We start from the raw sequence: 26,912 nt of genomic DNA on the forward strand, positions 1-26,912 counted from the left end.
GAGAGCTTTCGTTACAACGCTCCGGCACCGTCTGACCACACTGACCACACTCACGTTTCGCGGCACGTACGTCATATCCGAGAAGCGGCATTCCATTTTGACTCGATTATACGTACCTGAAACATAGAAATCACAATATTCAGAATGTGTACGAGTTTACAGCTTTTCACGCGCCGCAAATAACACCGCGAATTACGTACGTTTGATATCGTAAAATTGTTACTGATCGTTCAAAAGAAATTTTCACAAAGGCTGAAAATTACATGGATCGTCCGATGATACTGGATGTGTAAATTTTACACGTGACACTATCAAAATTCGAGTAATTTTTCATTTTTCGCCACGAATAACAACGCGAGCGTTTGATATCGTGGGTGATTACAATTCATTCGTGTCATGCTAGCGAAAATTGAAATTTTTATGGAATTTTTTATAGCGAACGTCAACATCACTACGCTGCTTATACTTTACATGGCGGTCATTTAAAATTCGTTTTCGCAACATGACAAATGACATCTTTCTACAAATTAGATCTTTCTGACATTACAAATGATTATAAGCCAACCAGAAATATCAAACTAACGAGAAGCGAACATTGCGTTGTAAAATTTTTTACACAAATGCCAACTCTGGTACGTGAAAATTTACTATTTGCATAATAAGATTTCATATGAAAAACGTCATGTTTTTCCGCGAAAATTTGTAACAGCAGAACTATTTACGAATTTAGAGTAAATGTTTGGTATTTTTGATGAAATACTGTTAATGTTGCAATTAATAATTTACATAGAAAAGTATGCACTATATTATTGTAAAGCCTTTTAATTTAATTCTACGACCGCGTCGCACAATAGAAAGGGAGGGAGGAAATCAAGGAGATGGGATATTTTACAGGAAATATATGTAGAACGCGTAAAAGTGTCGCGATTTGATGAATACACAACGGTGCTGCAAGCACCACTTTGGAACTGCCATTATGAAGCATTCGAAAGCACCGTTTTCTTCCTATCTTTACGAGCGAATTATGCAGCGCGGTGGAACCCGACTTTTATTCCTCTGAACGATGGCGTGAAACAATGTCCCCCGTTGCATAATCTGAAGAAATAAGCTATGCAAATTGGTTCATCTTAGATTTTTACGACAATACCGAGCAAAACGATAAAAATAGAGGCCAACTGTCGTTGTTACAAAGCTCAACGGTTGTAGCATAAAATAATATCGTCGCACTCATTAAAGGTCTTTATACCGCTGTAACGAAATTAAAGCCAAATAGCCTTTACGGTTTTTTTTTACATATCCTTTACAACGACAGAACGTAAATTGGATTTTAGTATGCAAGACAGAATTGCAGACGCAAACTAGAACACCAATTGCAAATGCTAAGCCCAATTTTGTTCTTATACGCTTAAGTTAAAACAATGGTGATAGCAAGACTAAAAAACGTTTAAGAACGAACTTACATTTCACTATTCATATCAGAGATTAAAAATTTTTAAATAAGTGGATGAAGGAAAAATTTGAAATTTAGTATGACAAAGATTAGTTCTTACAAATTCATTAAAGTTACAAAACATTAAATTTACAGAACAGACCTCTACACATAAAACGAGGAAATTATTATCCTGTTATAATAATAATCAGATTATGTATTCAAAGTGTGTATTAAATTTCAACTTAAAAATTCATTTCTCGGAAAATTCCGTCTCACAATTTCTGTAATGAAAAAGATAGGTCTTACACTTTATTTTCTATCTCCTGAGTGAGTCGGCTACGGTCTTGGTCTAACATATCTACTAAATTTATCCGCAATTATGCCCTCCAGTAACGAACGCCGTCTGTTCCTTGTGATTGGTGTGGAAGGCGATTAAGCGACAAGAGAATTCATTAGTTACGGATTATCTTGAGACACACGCGGTGTCCCACAAAATCGGTTTGGTCACTTCCGGAAGATTTTAGGTCTCGTATGGACAGTTGATGACAGATTACTATTTGCTACGCGGTATAGAGCCGCCATTACATACCGTGATGCCATCGTCGCGCCGCCGTGGCGGAACAAGATTCCTAATTAATCGATCGCTTATCACAGAAAGCGAGCCAGTCTTTCTGTGACGAGGATATGAGAACGGATGTTTAACTTTAACTACCCGGTAGTTTCAAGGACGGATTAAAATTGAAGTCTGCCAGAAATTCTACCTCGATCTGATTACGATCGAAATTTATAATTCCGAAACGTGGGAACTGAGATAAAAATACATTTTATAAAGTTAGATTATGATATAATTAGTAATAACATTTTCTCCATACGATATAATTATAACAATTTCTCTTGTATTTTTGGAAATACTATTTCTCATTAAGATTTCTGTAATTGTTCAATGTATGTTACATAATTGTTATATGTAATGATTGTATATAATGAGAATATTTAGAAAATTAAATAACGAGCGATTTACAAATCATTATGAGATCCTTCCATTTTGTTTTTAATGATATGTTAATAAATTTGTTTAATTAAAATAATTTAGGTTTTGCAATTAAAACAATAGAGCGATTCCGACATTTCGTGACCATTATATTGTATAGCTCGATGTGATGTATGAAAGACATTAACGTCGGTAGAATGTTTTCGAAAAGAATCCAGATCTCCCATAGAACGGAGGCGTTCGAGAAGAACTTATCGCGGACGACGATTTATGGTACAGCTAACGCGCAGATCGACTTTCGGGATGAGTCGAAGGAACGGCGAGTCGTCTCGAGCGAATCTTCGCATTGTGCTCGAGACATACCACGCTTACGATGAACGATCAAATCGATGGCTGCAGCGAAATGCACCGTGGGGGTTTACCGCAAAGACACCATACTAGATTTATATGCAACGAAGAATCCATTGCGGTACGGTATCTTCAACGTTAAATCCTACGATTTATTGCCACATCGTCTGGCGCCTGGTTTCAATTTTTAACGATTTCCGATGTCACGACTTACATCCGGTCATAACGTTAATCTGTCTTTTCTCACGGTAGGTCCCGATTTGGAATGATCGATATTAAAAGTCATTAAACAGATTTATACGGCGACAGTATTGACAATTAAGTCACTAATTTTTCATTAAAACAATTAGTCACTATTAGGCATTAATCATTTCTTCATTTACATTATCCGAAGAAGGTTCGACGCAATTTATTTCAATGTGCTCGCTTTTCTGATAATAATGAAATCGATTTTGTGATATTTTGTGATGCATAACTTTTTAACCCTAGAATGCTATCGATATGTAAATTTTACGTACATGTGAGCGAGATCATTGAACTATACTTTCAGTGATTATTAGGAGGTTCAGTTTGCCGTGTTAAAAGGTACCTACACGAGAAAAATGATTTTGCTGAATATCTAAAAATTTAACTAAATACAGATCTAAAAATTGTTAGACTATCAAAATAATTATGTAGGATTTAAATTGCTTATTAGAATGTTAAAACTTTTTGTAGAGGATGCTCATCATATTTGAGTGCCATACATAATTATTTTGATGATTTAATAAAGATATTTTTAGATACTTCAGTAAAATTATTTTTTCAGTGTATAATTGCCGCGAAATTGAGAATTGAACAATTAAAAAAGGCCAGAATCAATCGGACGATCCCAATATAACTGCGATTCCGCGTGAATCATTTGGATCTTAATCTAGCAACGCTTTTAGCAGGAAATTGCGGCTGACAATTAATTTCGTAGCTCGGGTACCTTCGCAATTTGTTGTCGATCGATCCTAAATGGTCACTAAATCGTGCTAACGGATAGTAATACGTATACGCAAGTATTAACATCGAAAGTACGATTTTGTTGAAGTCTAAAAATTTAGGTAGATATAGATACGAAAAATATTTTGTTGGCCATCAAAATAATGGAAACTTAAATACGATAATCGATGCTGTAAAAAGTTTTGATTCTACATTCTGCTAACTATTTTGAGCGTTTAACAGAACCGTTCTTTCTGTGGACGGGTGTCGCATTCATTTCTTCGTAAAGATATTCGATAAACGTTTTCTTCATATTGTGAAATATAATTTTCGTCAAATATGTAGTCATATGTATAATGAAGCTGCCGTTAATGTGGGCATTGTCGTACAAATGCATTCGTTCAATAATTGAACGAGTCTAATTATAGCGATAAAGCGATCGCTGTGAACGGCGAGATTGGAATTCAAATTGTAACGGGACTCTGTATCATGGATTGGCTCACTGAAAATTACAATTTGCCATTATTTCTGTCGTGAGCAATACAGCTTCCGCGGAAATCTATCCATACAATATTCAAATAGGATGCAACTTTCGTGAAATATGAATGAGCTTCGTTGGTGTGTACAAAACTGACCGTATAATAAGATTCTAGTGCGTCAAATACGGGAAGGTATATTTCGGGCATCTCTCTTTATGCATTCGTGATATCTTCAAACGAAAAAAATATTCGTCATTTTGTGTTTTTACCTTAAATTTGCTTCTGCGGGAAAACGTTTAAAATGACCAACATAACTCCGTAGTCAGAATTTAATTGCACTTGCGTTGCACGCGATGGTCGAGCAATTAGACACCTCTTACCAACAACGGCTCAAGAGGTTCGATCCAGTTCGATGTGCCCGGGATCGTACGATTCAGTCATTACATGTAACAGAGTTGCACGCTAGTAAGTTCGCCATTGGGGAATTGGAGTTGAGACAATTGATTTCATGGTACATGTGTTTCTAATCTGACCTGATACTAGATTTCTAATCTTGATCATTGTGACGAATAAAAACACGTACGAGATCCTTCTTCATTTATAAGGACGATTATCACAGATTTAATTTTTCAGTAATAACTTCGAGTAAAATTTCGTTAATCAATAGTTGATTGATTTGACAACGAAAGAGGATTTTCCTTTATTAACTCACGTGATGGAAAAGCCATGAGTAATCACAATCGCTGGAATGGTCAAAAAGACGACGCGTAACTCAATCCCATTCCTTTGTTAAACCGCTGATGCATTTTTACGTATATATATATATATATATATATATAACCCGATAGGAGGATTGATCTCCATTCCAGTGACAGCACTCTACGCAGTATTATTTTAATCGCGATGGAAGCGATATCTTTAATTAACGAGCTCTATTGTACGATGCTGTTGTGAATTTTTAGGCTGCGTGGACAATGCGACGATAGCTTGAAATATAAAATACACGCATATGTAAAATGATCCGAAAAGACAACTGTATTGAAGAATGAATTCTATCGGAATACCTACAAAGTACGAACGAGTATTCAAGGATTTCAAAACAAACGACTCAAAGCTTACCATCTTTATATGTTCCGGGTCTGAGTGCTCTCACAAATTCTCGGTCCGCGATCGATCATCTCCGAGTTTGTACGAGTGTTTTGCTCGTAAGCAAATGATGTTTATCGAAAAGTTTTCTGTACATCGTCAAAGGAAGACAAGAATATTTGCAAAACTGAATAAGGAGTCAATATATATATATTATATATATACAATATATATATGTGTGTGTATTTATATGTGTATACAATATATATATGTGTGTATACTTGTGTGCAATTAATATTTGTTTATATTAAATTTATTATCTTTGTCGAGTTTGAGAAATGTGTTTTACGTCGGAGATTCTAACAGATTCCCTAGTTGGCATGATTCGGTCTTTGCCACTTGCAAAACCGTGTCTCGAAATGTTCAGTGTCTTGTTGGTGCACACCAATCATACTCACGAAGCTTATTATTTATCTCTTTTGGACGTGTGCGAGGTGTTGTTGGCATAAGGCCATGTCTGAATGCGACGTGAAATTACTTAGTGTATGCATTTAATATCGAGATATAATTAATACTGTAATATAGGAGTGGCGAAATATTAATACTAGAAATATAGCAAAATATTAATACTAGAAATCAGAATTGTGATAGATATGATGTAAATATTGTTCATAGTTTATTTACAAGTAATAACATGGGGATATAAATAATAAACTAAATAAATATTTTAGATATTATATATGATATATATTATAGAAATATAAAACAATATTATATAATAATGTAAAATATCTGTTTTATATTAGGAAATATGCAATACAATATAAATGTTCTTATCGAATACAATTTTGATTAAATCATGCAGAACTCACGAAAAATAACTTGGTTAGTGTGGATACAGTCGATTGCTTTTATTTGCAGTGAGATATGATCAAAATTTAATTTAAATTCACGTTTCTATAGAAAATATATATCGCGATTTTTACTGAAATTCAAAAGAACACAATCGCGAAGGATTTAATATACTGCACGTTGATATTGCTCATACGTTTTCAAATATAGAACAATAGAAGGAGTTTGAAGTGACAGACACTATATCCCCCTATTTTAGGATTATAAAGTATATAACGTGTTATCATTTTTCATTATACTCGTATATACATTAAAAGTATTATTGAAAAGTATTATATTGAAAAAATATTATTTATAAAGGCATCATATTAAGGCATCAATCAAACGCATATAATATTTATTCTATAAATACAATATATTCCTCTTTACATAAATACTATGAAATTTCCTATATCTAATTACAATTGATATATTATACTGTAAAATCATTTTCAACCATATGTATCATTAATGATGTACCTTGGTGTAATGTGAATTTCACATCAATCAACGTAAGAATTGCCTTTGACATTCATGTTAGAACATCGTTCTCTCAAACAGAAAGCGTGACATGCATTATCGGATTATCATTGTTATGCTCATATAGCAAACTCATTACAAGCCTTCACGGTTAACGGACATGCTTATGACATGCATGGTTTCTTGTTTGATCTATAAAAATTTATTGCGCTAAACAAGTTTAATAAAATTGAAAATATTGAAAGATTGACTTTCTAAATCTTGCAACGAAAAATATATTCGACATATTAGGTACAGAGCATAAATAAAATATGTTTTATTCAAAGTTATATAAAAAAATGCACGCATTTTCTAAGTTTTTTAAGCTCGTTTTGATAGTACACAATAATCTGTGATGTTTCTGTGACATTTAAGTTTTAAAGAGTATTAAATGAGAACTTCTGTATGTTTTTAGAGAAAAATCCAGCATCAGATCTCGAAAGCGAATTTTCGATATTTTCTTCCTATATCTATGATTCAATGTTACACAAAATCATTACTACAAATTTAGATAAAAGAATTTTAAAATTTTTATAGCACATTACGATAATATATGTAATTATACTCATTATTTGCAAGTTACTAGTAAATTTATTATATAGAATATATTAATCACGAATAAATCTGTTTGAAACATATCTCGATGTAAATAAGGACAGATTAATGATGACAATTTTAACAGATAACTCTATATATATATATACATTATTATACATTATAAGTATTATTCTTTAAATTTTAATTTTTCAAATTTTGTTTGAACAGTTGATTGTCATCTCGTGGTCTTTTTGCAGCGGATATTAGACAACTATTCTTTTTCCAACGAAAAGAGAGTGGAGTCTGACGATTCCCTGACGAACGCGTAATCCGATGAACCGAGATCGATGGCTTAACCAAAGCGGCTGTTCCGATTTTGAAGATTCCATGGAAACGTAATCGCATCGAATCGACGGAGTGGAACATCGGTGATTAAGCCGACCGGGAGAGTTGCCAGCGAGAACGATATTTTATATGATTCATATCTACGGCCATATTGAACGTTTCGATGCAAATATGGATATTATACGAAACGTGCAAAAAGATTTTTGCACCTTGATTCAAAATTCGAGAGGTACGTCATTATCATCACACGTTCGTTTCCTCCTTCGCTTGCAAATGCGATATACATAAAAGTACGAAAATACCTAGCGGTAAGAAGGTACGTGTTGTTTATAACGAGAGAGAAATATAAGTGTTTATGTATACGAAACTATAAATTGCACGAATAAAATTTCTTAAAGTTCTGTGTTACGTATATACGAGCATGCTGCTATTATATCAGCTAAAACGTTTCTTTGCGAAATATTGTTGTCAGGAATATCAACGTAACTAAAACGTGAGATTTTTATTTTATTCTATTTATCGCGACGGTGTACTTTGACTGAAAATTACTGGGGGCAATTTTTAAAAAATTTATTTTTATAATTATTTAAATTATTTAAATTAATTATTATTATTGAAAAATTAGAAAGGTAAGAAGCAATTCTGAACTGTTCAATCGATTGGAAGAAGCAGAGATTTCATTCCCGGGCATGAAACGATTCGCTCTTCCATTTATTATCAATGTCAAGGTTCTCCGGTGATGCGTAAGTATGCGGTCACAGCGAGAAAGTTAAAAGAGACATTAGATGTGCTCCATTAATAATAACAGCATTGCTATTCATACTGCCACTCCTGATAGCATTCCTTGCCAAAGCGTTGATGCATCTTGTCAACCCCCCTTCTCTTTCTGTCGAGACCGATCACCCTTCTATTGACTCCTATTCAGGCCGACATCACACCAGGTCGCCACGCGCGTAGTCCGCGATATCTCAAGGTGACGAGTGTTATGTAAGCTCTATCAATGTCATGCACCTGAGATTGCTTAATCTTCCCCATCAGCGCTCTATTGGTGCGATCAAAGCTGCATTGTTCTATCTCGGTCATGTAGCCGGGAGATGAATCTCTGAATAATGTCATGCCTCGATTACGATAAATGATACATGAATCAAAAGAAGTTTGTTAAAAGACGCTATATTAATTATATGGAAAAAGTGACTTCAGTCACAATGGCTGAAAATTTTGTCTTTTATTATTATTATTTGTCTATGGCGATTTTAAATACCATCTCATAATTTACAAAATACCTATCACAGTTTTAGCCAATTTCATTGAAGGCACTTTTCCCATACAGTTCGAATTCTCGTATATACTGTCAGAACTGAAAATTTATTATTCACGTTATGTGTATACTACAGATTTTTAGTATTGGTAGTGTATGTATCGGAACACAACCATGAGAGATTAGTTCGGGATCCTTTCCATACGAATGATAAAGTGCACACTTATTTATCATCTGTCACTGTCATCGGCGATTATGTCGAATTGATAACGTTAATTGATATTTATTAATATTTCATTCTGATGTATTACATTGTTTTAATTTTACCGAGTACCCAAGTTCGAATAATTTTCGATAGCTATAAAGATAGGTGAAAATGAATGTGCATCACTAGACGATATGTCGAAAATTGATAGCAGGTACAACAACACTGGGATAAGCGCGAACCAGAGTGTACAATGATATCAGGCCTTGTGTCACATACACACTCACCATCATGTATATTTTAGAAATAATAACAGCCTGTGGTTATCGTCCACTTGCATATGTCGTAATATATGCAAAGTGCGATTATACGTTGATATTGGTGATATACTAAAATCAAAATGCTTTCACGCCACGATAATACGAAATACCATGCATGCCGCACATCCCGCGTAAAAACGCTGTCAGTTTTCTAATAATCGCAGGGTACAATACGTTATAAAATGCATAACAACGTGATGTAACGACTGCATACAGAAAAAACGGTTTTGCTGAAGTATCTAAAAATATAGCTACACCGTTAGATATCATAGGAGCACAATGATAATCCAATCCCTAACTTATGTTAAAAATAACATTTTGTTATTCTTTACCTCCAAGTATGTCAAAATTTAAATCAATCTATTTCTGCACTTAATTTAAAAAATAAATAACTTTCTGTACTTAGTAAATAATAAACTAAATTTGAGTCAAATTTAATATCTTTTCTTGAATTAAATTATTTAATTCCATTATTTTAGTTTTTTAAATTAACGGCATATTGACGATCTATAAAAATGATTAAAATTAAATTTCAGATTGAGTATAATTTGACATTATGAATTTAACAGCGTAAGCAAAGATCTGAAAATAATTTTGTTTCATTATCAAAATAATTATGTAGGACAGTCAAGCTGGTTAGTAGATATTAAAATTTTTTGCAACTCATGCTCGAGTTTCCTACGTAATTATTTTGATGGTCCAACAAAATTATTTTCAGATCTGTATTTAGCTAAATTTTTTAATATTTCAGCAAAATTGTTTTTTCCATCACATAAATCTGTCGTGACAATAAGAAATAGCAGCAGTCTCGTTGAAATGTTTATTTCGAGCAGCTTACAAAGTAAACATCAAGCGTAAATAATTATAACAGTTGCGTAGTTCGTACGATGTCAGAAATGTATACCTACCTATATAGATATTTGGGTAATATTACGAGTTAAATTCTACATGTTTTCGGTCGATGGTGGTTGAACAACGACGGATTTGAAACAACAGATTCGCGGTCCCATTAACGCGTCGCAAATATTAGCGTTGCTTCGAGTGTACTACGCTGACGTCGGTATATCGCTAAATATATTAGTAGATAATTTTTTTATCAGAAACAAGGCAATGATTAATTTTACCCAATATTAATAACTCGAGGGCTGCAGCGAATATTTATGCCTCGTGGCGCACGGTGGCGAGTAATTCACGCATATCTCGTAATTAAGTTCGGTCATGTATACAAATCCCTGTAGGCGGAACGCTATATCGACGCACTTTCCGCAATGCTGATATAACGCGCCATGTTGATGATACAAGATTTTTGCCCGAAACATTCTGACCTCCTCTCTTTATCGATAATTGAACACTGCTCGTAATAATCGCCGCTGCAATGCGCGGCGCGGGAATATGTAATACGGGATGAAAGATAATGGGGCGCATAATTTCGCTTTAGCGCATAACGTCGACGAGCTATTCTTGCTAAAGTGTCAAATCCCCGTGTCATTTGTGAAACATAAAATAACATGACACAAGCGACAGCCTTCAATTTGAGATAATTGAAACTAGCACTCGATATTCTTTCCACGTGTATAAAAGCTGATTCAATGAAAAAATTGCCATCGACTAGACTATATTTCGCCATACGAGACCACATTATGAAATTCCATAGTACGTAATATACCTTTTCCTCGAGATTGACGATAAAAAAATTCTTCTGTTTAATACGTCGGTATTGCAGTTGATAATCCGAGGTTAATAACGCGGCGGTTTTCGCGGTTTGTTTGGCTCTGTATTTCGTGTACGGTGGATGGGACGGAAAATCTCCGAACAGATGGTGCGTGTATGTAAAATACCGGGCGCAAAAGCATGTACGTATATAACGGAATATTTCGACGAGAGAAATGGTTCGAAAAAACAATCCCATTGCATTTTGCTAATATGCACGATGAACGAAACGCTAGATAGGTTACGAATAATTTTCAACGTCAATTCCCGAGGCAAAGATAAAAAGAGATATGTTGACTACTTCTTTATATTGATTCACCGATGTTGATAATTCAATACATTTCATTACAAAAACGATGTTTTTATTATATAAGCTTCGTAAGAATCAATTATAGAGCTTAACCAATAATACTAAATTCATTTTTATATTTGCATATTTTATATTGTATGATAATTGTGATATTAATTAATAAAGAAAATTTTAAAAAGATCTGGATTTGTACAGATTTTTTTTATTAAAATGAAAGATATTTTTTTATTCAAATTATTTTTGAAATATTTATGAAAAATATATCGAAAATATCACGAAGCAGTTTAATCGTATTAAAATGACATTACGTACGGTCGAATATTAATTGAGGTTTTAGTAGGATCTTAAAGGCGATGATTTATCACGAGATGACAAGCGAACGCTGCGTGGTAACAGATGGCGGATATTGACGACACGTTGTAGAATTTGAAACGACTTTGAATACTTAAGCGTTCGCGTACTTATATAGGAAGGACAAGGTTTATTGGCAGCGAATCGATGTTTATACAACTGCCAAATGAAACCTGGAACGTTCGGGTTTGCCCGGCAAAAACAGCAACACGATCTACTACAAAATGTCGATGTGTCACAATCTGTGATACCCGCGTTTCCGTCGTTTTCCCAAATTCCGATATTTCACAAATACGTTCTAGCAAAAACGTGAAGATATTGTGACTGACAGCAATAGTGTATGCTAACAGACATAATTATTAATTGTTCAATTCGTAATAAAATATAAAAGTTTCCGCGGCGATACGTCTGCGCTATTAATTCCTTTCGTGAGATAAAATCCATCTTACTGAGCTCATATTAACACAAGGGCAGGATGAAATATGAACGGATATGATAGTATTGTATTGCAACTTCGGGATCTTGAAAATGATGGAAAAATCTTAAGGTTGTAATCCGCTCATAGGTATTCTCTTCAAGTTTTGAGAAATAACGTAGAAAACTTACAATAGCGTCTTATATCATGAAATGAACTCATCCGTTTTACTCTGATTATTTTATTAAAGTAAGAGTTGTGAAACAAAAATATGAATCGAATATGACTATTTTCGAGAGAAAAGTACGTACTTTACTGCCCCACATTTTTCCCTCTGGAAATACGCGGAATATCGTCGTGAGAGCCGTCTTTACAGAGTAGCTATAAATTTCGAGTCCATGTCTACTTGAAAGTTGGCATAAAGTGCGACGCCCGACATCGAGACGACGATAAAACTTACCCTCGTGTCCGGTATGCTCGTTTGGATCGTTTACGATAAAACGGATCGCACCTCATGTAAAAATTACAAATATTGCTAGTGAAACAAAATTTTGTCGTAACAATATTTTAATATTGCAAAAACGCGGTTCTCTCTGCATTCTCTCTGCGTTAAAGTGTAAATTTTTACATGAAATTATGAATTTTTACATGAAAAGAACGGTTTTACTAAAATATCTAAAAATTTGGCTAGATAGGTCTGAAAATAATTTTGTTTAATCATAGAAATAATTACATAAAACATCCAAGCTGCTAAAATGCCAAAAATTTTTGTAGCATTACTCATTATATAGCGTCTTACATAATTATTTTAACATTGCAACAATTACTTTCTGTATTTAGCTATAAATTTTTTAATACTTCAGTGAAATCGTTCTTTTCGTGTAAGAGAAATTTCTTAAGGTTTATATGTATTTGAAATGCCAAAAATTTTCTTTTTTTATTTTGCTTCCCATAACTATAAATTTATATTTAGGAAAATACAATATGGTGAAAATGAACCGAATTTTAGCTACATATAAAAAAATCTGTCTCGCAAAAACAATTAATAACATAGAAATATTACAGCTCGTGGATACTATTATACCATCATCGAATCGAACAATTAATAATCATGTCTCTGTTAGCGTATGTGTTGATATCAATCAATATCTATGCGCTTTTGTTGGATTCGTAAAACGTCAGAATTCATACAGATAGATCTATTATATAACTCAGCAACTTTTTCAACGTTACATATTGCTCTTTGAAGTGGTAATAAGCAACATTACTCGTTTATCTCGCTAAATATTTTTTCTCGATTCCACACTCACACTAATAATTCTCACACTAATAATTTCTCCACACAATAATATGTTTCCGTATCACAATAAAGCAATACATTCTCCATTGCACTTCATCCGATATTCTTCGCACAATCAATCCCGCTATTGTTACACGTTATTAAATTTTTGTTATAAATACACACACAGAGTACCTGGTGATACATGAATTTTTCTCATTCAGTGGAATAACGTTTTATGTGTATGTAGATATGCGCGGATTGTTTGAATTCCTAAATAAACGCCAAACAACGTGATATATCCATCGAACATCCGGAATGGATAGAACGAGAGTTTTCAAAGTGTTATTCGATTTCCTGGAAAAGCGGGGTTCCACGTCGACGAGGATATCATTCACGCTCAGTAATAGACCAATGGATTATTTCGTGAGCAAACACAGGCTTTAGATTTAAGTTTTAACGCTCTAGTGCCCTTTGACGATTTTCCAATGGATTTTCCCATCATGGAAAATATTTTCGGAGTTTAGATAGGATAGAGCCATATAAATCTATAATGTAATTAGGATTACATTACAGACATAGAAATTTCTTAATTGATATAAATGAAGCAATTATTCATTTATTTCTGGACATAAATAGGGTACATGACGACAAAATCGTCCAGTACATCTTCGAAGTTGTGCAGTTTCTTTAAAGATGTATTATAATATTATTCGTATAAAGTAGCAGAAATTATATGATATTGTCGCGTCTTTAGAAAAGTATCACAAGTAAAGTTAATATTTTTGAGATAATAAAAGAAAATCGACGTCTTTATAATTGCCGAAAGTAATTGACATATCAATATCGCTGCATTTCATTTTCCATGAAATGATTAAATTATAATGAAAATTATAATTTTATATATTATATATATATATATATAATTTTCGTGATTTTTTATGGAAGATGAAATATACCACGATAATCATAAAAAGGCATGATAAATTTTATATACATAATGTAAAAAAAAAATAGAGCGCTATCATAACCTAATACACTGAAAGAAAAGATTGGCTGCTGCAGCAAATTAGATGGTAAAATATGGCATAGCATTTTTAATTGGCTGCAGCAGCCAATTTTTTTTTTCAGTGTAGAAATTCGGAAAAGTGAAATCTCATAACCCAAGGATAGACTGAAAAATCTCGAGTCCATGTATTTGACCCTCGGATATTGTATAGCTTCTAGATCAACGTATGTACATTCCTCCCCAAGGGCGAGAACTTATGTCTCGTAAACTTCTTCCTAAGACTTATCGTCGCACGATATGTCGCAATATGAGGATTCGGAATTGTACCGCGAACAGCGATTTCGCATATGTGAAAATTTTTGCAAAACAAACGAAATATTTCAGTTTGTACAATATATGTATAGCCTACTATCAATCATAGACGCTTTCGTATCATAATGCTTAGTATCGTGAAAAATATCATAATAAATAATACGAGTGACTATGGTAAATGGAAGACATAAAGAATTTATTACTTGTATCCAAATCGTACCTACTAAATAAGATAATAATTACTATGTTCATTATAAATAATAATTTATATAAATATATGATTTATTCTACTTATATCGATATAATGTAAAATTAAATGTAAAGTAAATTTACATGTAAACTAAATGTTAACTTAATATTTACAATAAAATATATATTGTAATACTTCAAACGAATAAAGCAAAATATAGATAATTAAATTTCATTTTGCATTATTGATTTTCAATAAAATTACTACAGGTTTAGTATAACCAAACATAAAGTTTGCAAAAGAAATGAAATAAAATTAATAATGATAATCATATATTTATTTCCATGTTTTAATCTTAATTATATATTTTGTGTTAAAAAATTATGTCATTTTATTATAAATTAAATCTGAAGACAATCTTATAACAAAGATTCCTCGCATCACCAAGAAAATTCCTTGTGCGGTCATAGATGAAGAAAGTCCCTTTCTCTTGATAACATCCCTTTGATCGAGCCCTTCTCGTTGATCGGATGAAATCGTGAAGATTTCCTCGTTACGGTGCAATGCCTCCGATAACTTTTATCTTCGCGGCCGGGTAAGTTTTTTTTTTAAAAGTTCACAGCAATTCTCCGTTCTCTCGTGAGCCCTTAGCCGCGGGCGGGTCGGATAAAAATTCATAGGCACCCTCATAGAGATGTTATCATCATCCTCGACGCGCCCTTCATCTTGGACGTGCGATGGAAACGAAGAATGTCATCCACTTGGCCTTTGCATCAACCACGTCATCGACGATGTCAATAACAACGACAACGATGACGAGGATTATATAAGATTATATATGTATACCCCAAAGATTTCCCTGACGAGCGATAAGTCCCGAGCAAAAAAAATGAATTATCATCACGTTATTGCTGTAAGCAACACCGTGGTGAATAAACGGGGGAAGGGGGGAAGGGGTGTCTATCCTCGGTGCGTTGTAAATTTTTACGCCTGCATCCGCGCGTATCTACCAGCAGCCGCGTATAACAGTCGAATGGACTCGCAAAAAGCGTTTGATTAATGATTCGTATGGCATAGAAGGTATTCAGGCTTAATCTGCCGCAACTGCGCTACAAAATTATCTGTTCGTTTCGGTGCGCGGAACAAACGACTCTATACATTTCTGATATTCTCAAATTACAAAATAAAAAATTATATGGAGTTTCGAATATATAAAGTCGATGTAATTTATATATATATGTATATTATATATAGAAGGTGTCCCGAATTTAAATGGCCAAACTTCGGGAGTATAGAGAATTTATATTCTCGTCCTTTAAAGATATTCTCGTTTCTGCTTCGTTTTGGAGAAAATCACAAAAAAAAGATAAAACGTAATTTTCATTTTTGTACTTATTCATTTTTCATTTCATTTTTCTACTTGCAAATTTTCTCTTAACGGGTCTTGATGAATTAAAAACGAGCTGATCTGTCGTAGCTTATTAAAATTCAATATAATGACTCGCCGACTCAGCACTTTCCTGTTTGGAAATCGACGCGCATATTCTCGCATCGCCTCCTGTGTTACCGTCACAGAAAGCATACACGAAAATCATGTTAGCATATTCAACGTTAGAATGTGTACGCGGGCATATTGTAACAGGTGTAATTCACTCGATGGTTTCTGATGAATATAACCGATGAATTTATAGGAGAAAGGCAGAAATGTAAACAAACAAAAATATTTTCACCAAAAAGTGGAATATTATTATTTTCGTGTATGATTTTAGCGATAATGCTAGCCTTCAGAAACAGTGCGAGAGTATGCGCGCCGATTTCCAGACAATAGAGTGCCGGATCGGCGAGTAATTACATTGACCAGATCAGTGTTTGGCTGCAACACGAGCTGTCCGTATAAAATGCAATACGTATATTGTTTCAGAGGCCAACATTTTGAACAATAGCATTAAGCAAATGACAACGTAGAGGTATAGTCCTCTACGCTTGGCATCTCTCTAGTAAAGTAAGAAAATTTAAAAATAAAGAAATAAAAAAAGAAGGATGCCAAGCGGATGTGGTGCACATCCTGGTTAACGCCAAAATAGTCCGAAATGTAGTTATTTATGTTAAAACACTATGAAATAAATTACAATTGTGATTATGAAGAATAAATAACAATTTTTTTAATAAAAGTGATTATAACTCGGAAACGACTTATTTCCGGACCTATGTTTATACAACTTTTTTTCCTGCTTTTTGATATATATATACACAATTTGGATGTGTATATGAATAATTCGGTATACGCCCATCACTAATGAGTTCATAATTTGACGTTTATTTTCATTTTTTAATTTCTGCAACCGATCAATGGTTCTATAAGACGCGCATGCTTTAACGAGGACGAATACACTCACAAATTAAATTACGCTGAGATTGATGAGACGATACTAAGCAGGACGTTCTGTACACTCGGCCGTGCGCCAATTCATCGGAGAGTTTGGTCAAAGGAAAGCTCAATTCCTTTCGCAATTCCGAGTTTAAATTTCTCTTGAGACGCTAGCTTTTTGCCCTAAGTATCGATGCGCAACTTGAAAACAACATCGAGGCTTTATTGCTTCAAGAAAGTGCATGCTCGTCTTTCAATGCTGCCGAGGCTTGCTTTTGAGGTAAAAATCTTACGTAGCAGAAAGGCGATATCGAGATCGATTTGATGGAAACTGCTTCATCGTAACATTGACTTATAACATCCGTTGAAAAATTCATAGCGTCGATTAACGATCAGCAACATAGAGCGTAACATAGACAACCTGATCGAAACTTTTTATGAAGCACCTATCGACGATTCAAATACACAAAAAAGTAACATGTATTCTACGAACAGCGTAAAATGGACAAGTCTATTTTACGCTTCTCGTAGAATGCATGTTAATCTTTCAAAAAGCAAGTTTATTTTCACGTAATAACTGCTAACTTCAAACATTTTAATGTTGTGACTTATTTATTAATTTCTCACAGTTCTATTTATTTTCTAATTAGAGAATAAATGTTTATAGTTCTGAATGTAAGCATTTTTAATACCTGCGTAATATTTCCGTTCGCTTATTATCCCTACATTTCTTCTCGTTAAAGCAGCGTACTCTTTTAAACAAAGAAAAGAAAAAAAGAAAAAATAAAAGAAAAAAAATAAAAGTCTTGTTGACTAAGGAAATAGACGACTTACTACACAGCTAAACATTTCTTTCACAGTGCACAATAGGAAAAACATACATAGCTTCTACATCTTAACTTTGTAATTTTCTGTTTGATAAACATATTACTTGATAAATTTTAGCGATAGTACACAAATGTAGAATTTTTTAAAAATTATTTTTTACTTAATAGTAATTATTAATGCAAATTCAAAGCTTTTACAATAGAAACAATAGTAACGATAATTGATCGATGCCGAATTCTTATTGATAATTTAGCTTCAGTACATTTCTTTATCTGGTTTTTTCTTGCACAAGAGAAAATACAGGTATGTAAAGTACTTTATTATTTGGAAATATATTAATTAGATAAAAGTTTATTCACTTTTTCGGAGGCATGTCTTTCTCTCGCATAATGAATATTACGTGCATAAATGTATAGTGCGTTGCTATAACATAATATATACATTACATAGTATATACGTTATATTGTACAGCATGTAACTTAACTCAAAATAGTTCTCTATATAATAATCGCTGCTTTGAAACTCAAGATATATATGTATTTATGACATTGAGTATGGAAATTTCCAAAATGTAATTAAGTTGATCCGGAATTGTAGGTACGTCTCGCGGATAAAATATGGTAACAGCTTGGTCGATATAATAATGAATCGCGGGTAATGCACTGAACGCTTGAATTATGGAAAACGGTCTATTGAATTACTTTAGTACTTCATAATGTGAATTATCATAATATTTTATTAAATGTAATTAGCTACTTATTGTCTCCTCGTTTCAGCGGTGAAGAGCAAATCACATCGTAAGAACTTTCGAAATACTCTCCCGCTTTTATGTACTCTCGCGGGCGTACTTGTACAAACGCAATGCATATGCGTACCACATTGCTACAGTTGCATATGGAAAATGAAATGGATTACAAAGTGCACCTCAATTTACTGTACCAAAAAGAAAGCAATCTTCTAAGTGCAGCACGAACGCGAAACAAAGGCATCCCGAAAGCAAAAAAGAAGATTAGCAAAAGCAAAAAAAGTCTTAATTGCTAGTTAACACAGTCGACACTTGATAAAGATATCTAAATCTCTCTCGGCGCGCGACAAATGAATCATGGTATTCTTTAAACGTGTCTAACGAGATAACATACGGGAATTAACTGCTGGAATAACTCATTGTCGTTGGTATCAGTGTAAGAACCGTCGTTTTTACGTTAGCCATTTTAAGCGAATAATCATTCATTCTTACTTTACCCCGTGGTAGTTAAAAGATAATCAGTATATCGCGCATATAATTTTATTAACATTATTCTAAATTTTATGAACATATTTCAACATTATCTTCTTCCTTTATATATTATATATATATATTTTTTATAAATATGTTTTATAGACATATATCATATAATGTGTTATTCTCTTCTAAGATTTTGATATACAATCACAAAAGTAACAAAGTATCTGGAGAAGGAAGATTTCTTCTCTCTTTCTCTCTCTCTCTCTCTCTCTCGATATCTTATTATAAGGTTAAATCAATAATTCAATGAATACGAGCAATACGAGCGAATACATGAGCATAGAGAAGATACGGATATGAATTTCTTACCGAAAAAGCTTTGAGGAAGACCAGACACTGTATGATGCCTTCCATCGTATCCCCGGTTAAACAAAAAGTTCCGTTGAGGTGTCGCCCTTTGCGGCCTATCACGGAACAGAGATTAGCCTGTACAAAGGCATTCTGCGATCGCGTGGCTGCCGTGAGAGCCGGATGGTGAGAACGGGAACTCATTAGACGCTCCAGCGAGTCCATCTCTTCTAATTTTCGATAATTTCTCGTTTCGATCTCTCTCGGGCTATCGGCCAAAAAGCGGTCGTGAAAGCGTCGTGGCGTTGGGGCACCGAACTTTGTAGCTGGTATCGAACATTTGTCATGGCCCTTCCCTCCTTCGTCGTTGATGAACGAATCTTGCCTCGCGCTCTCGCACTAAATTTTCAAGTATGAGAAATCCCACTTTGGTTGATCAGAAACACACTCACAATCGGTTGAAAAGTGTTTTGATGCATGCATCGTGAATCACATTATATGGTATTAAAAAACACATCGCAGCAATTTAATTTACGGTGCTTTTTGATGTTGTTAAATCTTTTTTATTAAACGTGTAACTAAAAAACAGTGCGAGTACCACTTCTGTTCCGGAAAGAAATTTCACTGGCAACGCAACTGTGAGCATATTTTATTTATTTAACGCGCTTTTGTTAAAGGTAAATTGGACCTTTGCAGGTGTAACTGCAAAATAACAGCGCTGCAGTCTAATTTTCCTTGTTAACACACTTTGAGTTATATCAATCCTTCCCTCTTCTCTTCCGATCTCAACAAAGCATTTTTGCGTCAAAACATTTTGACGTTGCACCAACCGTGAAGTTACTTCCTACAGAAACTTTTCGATACGACCGCGGGCGTTAAGTTTGAGTTACGGGCAGTGAACATATACAATCACGATGTATAAACGATGTTACTACTCCTCTTCGTCTCTCTTTGAACGTACCGGCACGATGCGTACTATATTCGGAGGAATAATGCATCACTATTCACGACCACGTTTAACTGATATACACAAAAGAAACTTCACTTCTTGTTTATATGACGCGGTTTGGTGCATCGACGATGTTCGGCATCTAACACTAAAGTTTGCATTCACAGGCACGTACTGAAGAGTTCGTCAAGCGAGTTTGCTTTTCCCTCACTTTCGTAGCGAGCTATCCACCGTCTCAATCGATATCACTTACCGGGTCTCTCAGACGCACCTAACGACAATCTATCTCTTGCTTTTCATGTTTTGCGTCAACAGCACCGTACATATTGCATCATCTAGTACCGCTCGAGTGAAACTTGCCATCGGTTTTATACATCCGCAGACAAATCGAGTAAACTCGCATTGTCGCTACTCGAATCGCATAAATACGCGAATTGAATAAAAAAAATTATTGGTAATAACTAACAAATCTCGTCAGCAAATCGTTTTGTTTTCTACGGGCGAAACCGTCCGACGGATTCTATCCATCGTGTATATCGATTCACAATCTTGCGCATTATCTCGTTCGAAACATTTATGAATGAAGCGACCCGTTCACCGACACTAATCGCGAATTGCCGTTCTTGGTCGTACCACGTCTACGAACTCGTCACCTAAGAACTGATCGATCCGTTGGTCTGCGTTCCAGGTGGCGTAACAGCTGACAAATCATTATCGATCGCGTCGCTACCTCGAACCTCCGTAAACATCATGAATCTCCGAGACGGGCGTCTGTTATCACTGCGCGGAACTGTAAATCCATCTCGCATGGCCATCCATTTGCTCCGACTCGGCCCGGCGCAGTTCCATATCCGCTTGAGGTTCAGCGAAGATCCTTCGCCGTAATCCACACAAAGAGGCTCGCTTTCCCACCCTAACAGATGTTAGACGACTTTAGATAGAATTAAATATCCGGAATCAAACGCGCGACGATTTATTGCGGGCAACAGGCGCGGGGTCCTTGAATCTTGCGAGAAATCGAATATATCTTCTGCGGGGGTAGTGTCTTGGTGACCGTTTCCGCCGGGCAATGCGTTTCTATCGCCTGCGGGGCGGTATACCGTCTGATTAAATCGCACATCTCATAACAGAAGAAGCAGATGCCGATAATCAAGAACGTATCCATTTCTCCGCTCAATTTCCGTAAGTTTTTGAGCGTCTCGAGCAGTCTTGTAAAAAACCTAACACCGATCTTCCGAGGAGTAAAGGATCTCTTGTTTAGAACAGTAAAGTCTTTTTTTCTCTGACTCTCTCAGTTTCTATTCTACTACTTCCTTCACACAAAAAGCTTTATGTTGTAAACGATCGTGAAGCCGTTAAATGGACTTTACACGTCTGAAGGTAACGGTGAATGGTCGGTTGTGCCGTCGATTTAACGTCAATGACGTTGCATTTCTACTCGTAGATATTCTGATTCGTGGCTAGAAGCGGAGACAGAGGAAATGATGGAGAACGCAATACGAAGCACTAGTCCTCGATACTACTGCAACGACCGTTCGGGATAATGTCAATCACACGATTTCATCCGAATGAAAGTCGCTCGAGACGTTGGACGTTAACGCGGTCCCGCTGTAATTGACAGCCAGGTTGTTGATCAGGGGTTCAGGGATCGTGTCAATGATCCTACAGCTACTACGGCCACGTCTATCGGCAAGCATCTCACTGAAAGCACCGCCGTTGTCCGAGCATCCCACGTCAGCAGAATCTACCCGTGTCGCGTCGTACACGCTGGCCTCACACACGAGGTCGCTAAAGCGCGCGCTTTAGACACGATGGCAGCTCGTTGCCGTGAACGGAAGCGGTCGAGAGGGAGCCACGGCGAAGTAATCACAGAAACAAAACATGGACCATGTGAGCTAACCCGGTGGCTATTATAGCTATTAAGATACACCGAGACATTAAACGTTTCAGTCTTGACGACTATTACGATCACTTCAACTGTACCGTTATCCTGCCAAGCTCCGAGGATGTACACTCGATCGTTTTTTGAAGAAAACAATCACGAAAATTGATAAGCCTTTCGCACCTTTCGCATTTGTTTTACGACGAATAAGACGTTGAGCAAACGGAGCGACGGCGAGAACAATTTCTACCGTCAGATTCTTCACACACTTCGATCTAATCAGCACACGCGGTCGTACACTGCGTAACGCATATAACGTGGACGCAAATCACTGAAAGCGAGAACAGCAGCAGCTACATCAGCGGGCTCGCAACGGGCCAGCGTATGACTACCAGATACTCTCGGCGTGAGGGTGCGCCTTTACAAGAGTGGGCGGGTGGAAACGAGGGATGCTGGGCGACGGCGCGGCCCGCGGCGCCACCCCCGGCCCCTTCGCGCGACTCTCGCAAAATCCACCAGCTCTCCCCCTTTACCTCCCCCTCGTGCGAACCCTCACCCCTTAGTCTCATCCTCCCCCCCGTCCTTTCCCCCCGGCCACCCACGCTCACGAGGCGCTATTCGCCGTTTCACCCCGGCCATACTACCGACTAACACTGTACTTCGGTCTTATTCTTCGTCCTGGTTCTTACGCTTCTTTCGTTCTTTTCGTCGTTCCTCGAACTGTTGTCCGTCCTCTATCGCGATCTTCTATCACATTCTTATTTCCCATGTCGTCCGTATGTGCTCCGTGCCTCGAGCTCCTTCATCGCGTATCTTTCGCCTCACGCCGTTGACCCGGCATAACGCCAGTGGCGATTTTTGCGCCAGGCACGGTTAGGTTGGATATTCAAGCGGATGAATGCACTCGTGCGTTTGCGACCAGCGAGCGCTTGGCGATGTCTTTAATACGTCTTCCGGTCTCTTACGAAATGCTTTCAAAAGAATGATTTATTCTCGGTTGAAAACTATTGCCAAATGGTAATAATAGATGCGAATCTACGGAGAAGAAGATAGAGATATGTATGTACAGAATATTACGGAGATTACAATCAAAATTAACATATAAGATGAAAATGGGTCAGATAAATCCAGTGTTACAATGGCTAAAGTACCGACCATTCAGTCGTTAGTCATCTCGCTATTTATTAGTTCACGGGATCGAAATCGTAATCCGAGTGAAATCTTATACATGTCAGGCTTGCGAATTGCGCTCCTATTACGAATGAGGTTTCGAGTTTTCGACGATCGTCTATGATTTGCGCTACTGCATCGCAATACAATGGTTCGCTTTTATTCTGAAATCTCCATTCTGTAGCTCCAGATCGCTTATGCTCTTTTTGTTCACTTGTCCCATTTTCCCTTATTCTTTATTGATTTTTCTATCGCAATTCCCATAGAATTTTTTTTAAACAGACGTACTTTCTTTCTTATAGAATTTTTCTATTTCCTTTCTCTTCTATCTTTATTACTTATAGTCATTTGACCTTTTCTATTGCAATTCAGTTATATTTGACGATTGAATTAATTTTTAATTTAATTCCATCCACATTAGCTTTAAATTCGTTGTTCGAAATATCAATTCATTCTATTTAACGATTCATTTCTCTTCGCAATTTTTTATCTCATATTCAGAAAGTATTAGTGAAGCAACTATTTAAACTACTAAAACCATATGTGTACCACATATTAAAAGTATGTATCGTACTTTCTATTACAAGAAATATTTTTGCTTCATTTTTATATCCTATTTTAGGAATTTTATTTGGGAAAAATATATAAGCTACAAACTTGAAATTTGGTACATTTATTCTTTTGATATTTAAATATTTTTTATAAATTTTTTCAAACAAAAGATTTTTTTGGCTATTGTAAATCTATATGGACATGTCAAAAAAACAACAAGCTCACTATTGCCACGATAACTCGTGTAGTTTTAATCCGATTGAAACAAATTTTTAGGAGATTTTCACATTTTTTCTCTTTCGTCCGACATACAATCAAATAAAAATTCCAACTCTTCAATTTTTCCGTTAAAGAAGAAGCTCGGGGAACAGTAAAAAAATCAAATTTTTTTCAAAACTTGGTCATGTTTACAAAAAACAATTTTTTTAACTTGGTTATACAAAGATTAAGAATTTTTTGAATTTTTTATTTCAGATAATTTTTATATCTTAAATTATAGTAAACATGAAGCGGCATTTTTTACATGTATATCATACAGATTTACAAATAATTATCAAAAAAAATCTTTTATAATGTTTGAAAAAATGTGTGAGGAACATTAAAGTATCAAAGAATAAATGTATCAAGTTTTAAATTTATAGCTTTTATACTTTTTCCAATAGAAATCCTAAAAGAGAATACTGAAAGCGAGAATATCTTTTTAAGCCATTTTTATATCTCATTTCATTTTATATTATTCATCAATAGATGTAAATTAAATATAATTCTTTCAGTCTTTAATAATTACTAAATTATCTGTTTAACTGCATATTGTATATAGATCTGATAAGAGAGAAAATATATTATCACCCTTTCCGATTAAGTGGAAACAATTAGAACGTTCGCTCCTCAAGCTTTTGTCAAGCCAGCATAGCAGTAGTATAAGTAAATGGTCCATATATCCTTAACGAACTTTCGGAAGCGCCGACCGACTTCGTGCATCATGTACGGGGAAATTACGACGGATATCCTGTGAGATTAGGTGTGCCGGGTCGACAAATTGTGAGTTTGCATTTACGGTACATACCATCGGCGCAACTGTTCGCTCCAAGTTCGTGTCGCCGGTTTAATTGGCTTTAATAAAGTTCGGAGAGTCGCACCAGAGAAGTCGCGGAATTAACGGTTGCGGTCTATCGCACGAGTGTAAGTAGCAAGTGGTTAAAGAACCTTCTTCCGGGGCGCCCGAGGCTCCTTCACATCGCCAACATTCGTCCCTTACTCATACAGAAGAGCAATTATGAGTGACCCAATAGCAAGCGAGAAAGAGAGAGAGAGGGGGGAGGAAGAGGAAGAGAACATAACTGAGAAACAATTTTACCACAACCATTTAGTCATTCAGTTCGCCAACTTCTCCCTCGTAATGTCGTAATCACCAAAAGATTTCTCTACCTTTAAACAAGAAGGAACAATAAGTATGTTTACTTTCTAAATGCGTTAAAAATGACTCGACATTATTTACAAATGGTTTTGTTTATGATTTGTATTCTTTAGATTGTTTACTATTGTTTTACGTTTACACGAAGAAGACGGTGAAAATTGCAGTAAAACATTATTGAACAAACATACGTTGATTATGTTATATCTAATGTAACGCAGATTTTTTTTTAAAGAGAAGTGAATTTTTGGGTGTGGTTTATTTGAAAAATATTATATTTATGATTACAGTTATTTTATTTGAATTGTGAAAATTTATTTAGATTTAATTTTAAATTTTAAAATAGTCATTTCATAATGTAAATTTGTAAATGAAGATGGATGCAATGTCATACTTGCCGTTGATATATACACAACGACGTCTTCTTGAATCTGATACATTAAACCGTTGTAATCGCAGGTAAACCGTTGGTCAGTGCTCTCCTCACTGAATCGATAATTGGTGCCTGTTAGAAGCAGATAAGGTCACTATCCCTCCACGCTCACCTAACATCTTTCACTAATTGCTCTATATTTTCATCCTGATATAATTACTTTCTTTCACGGTATGAAATTCATATGGGCGAGTGTTTAAACAATCTTCTATCACCTTAATTACTTCAAGTACTAATTAAACCTTATGCATAGTTACGAACTTTATCGCACGGCGCACAGACATATTGTCATAATGGAAAATCGATTTCACGTAGATAAATCATTACAGTGTATGCTGTAATTTTCTGTTAGAAGTGTTAAATTCGTCAATCACTATAACCGTTAATATCTTTCTTACGTCATACTATCGTGATACATATTTGATTTAATGCAAGCTAGTCTTATAAGAGCGTACATTCATATCTAGTAGACAGACTTTTCCGTTTTTATCTCGGTTTTTCCTATCAAATCCTGTTTGAGGCAGGCACGTAAAACTCGTCGCAAAAATTCTTTTCTCGGAATAGAAGCGCCCCATCTTTACGAACAGCATATTGTATCCCGCGGCATGAATTCAGATTCAATCCCTCTTTCATTCGACACTGCTTCCTTCGAACCAATACGATGAAAGTTTTCTCGTCGTGTCGGACATGGAGATTTGTTGAGGCGTGCAGCATGTCGCCGAAACGTATGTAACTTGCACTTGAAACGATGGTTTTTTAGGATCACGCATATACCGCAGCTATGCGATCG

The 26,912-nt window shown here is 35.3% G+C and overlaps 2 protein-coding genes across 11 annotated transcripts in view; both read right to left on the reverse strand.

Annotated features, from left to right (window-relative positions):
* rg (A kinase anchor protein rugose) overlaps positions 1-26,912 on the reverse strand; it is a 365,249-nt gene that overhangs the window by 195,118 nt on the left and 143,219 nt on the right. The window lies entirely within an intron of this gene.
* LOC108725352 (uncharacterized) lies at positions 12-20,572 on the reverse strand. The gene is made up of 2 exons (XM_018452324.1): positions 19,744-20,572; positions 12-116 (listed from the first exon to the last, which is right to left on the reverse strand). The coding sequence occupies exons 1-2, from the start codon at positions 19,945-19,947 to the stop codon at positions 72-74; spliced, it is 249 nt and encodes an 82-aa protein (XP_018307826.1). The 5' UTR covers positions 19,948-20,572; the 3' UTR covers positions 12-71.

The sequence above is a fragment of the Mycetomoellerius zeteki genome, unplaced genomic scaffold (genome assembly GCF_001594055.1).
Source record: "Mycetomoellerius zeteki isolate Tzet28-1 unplaced genomic scaffold, Tzet1.0 scaffold108, whole genome shotgun sequence".
NCBI classification, from domain to species: domain Eukaryota; kingdom Metazoa; phylum Arthropoda; class Insecta; order Hymenoptera; family Formicidae; genus Mycetomoellerius; species Mycetomoellerius zeteki.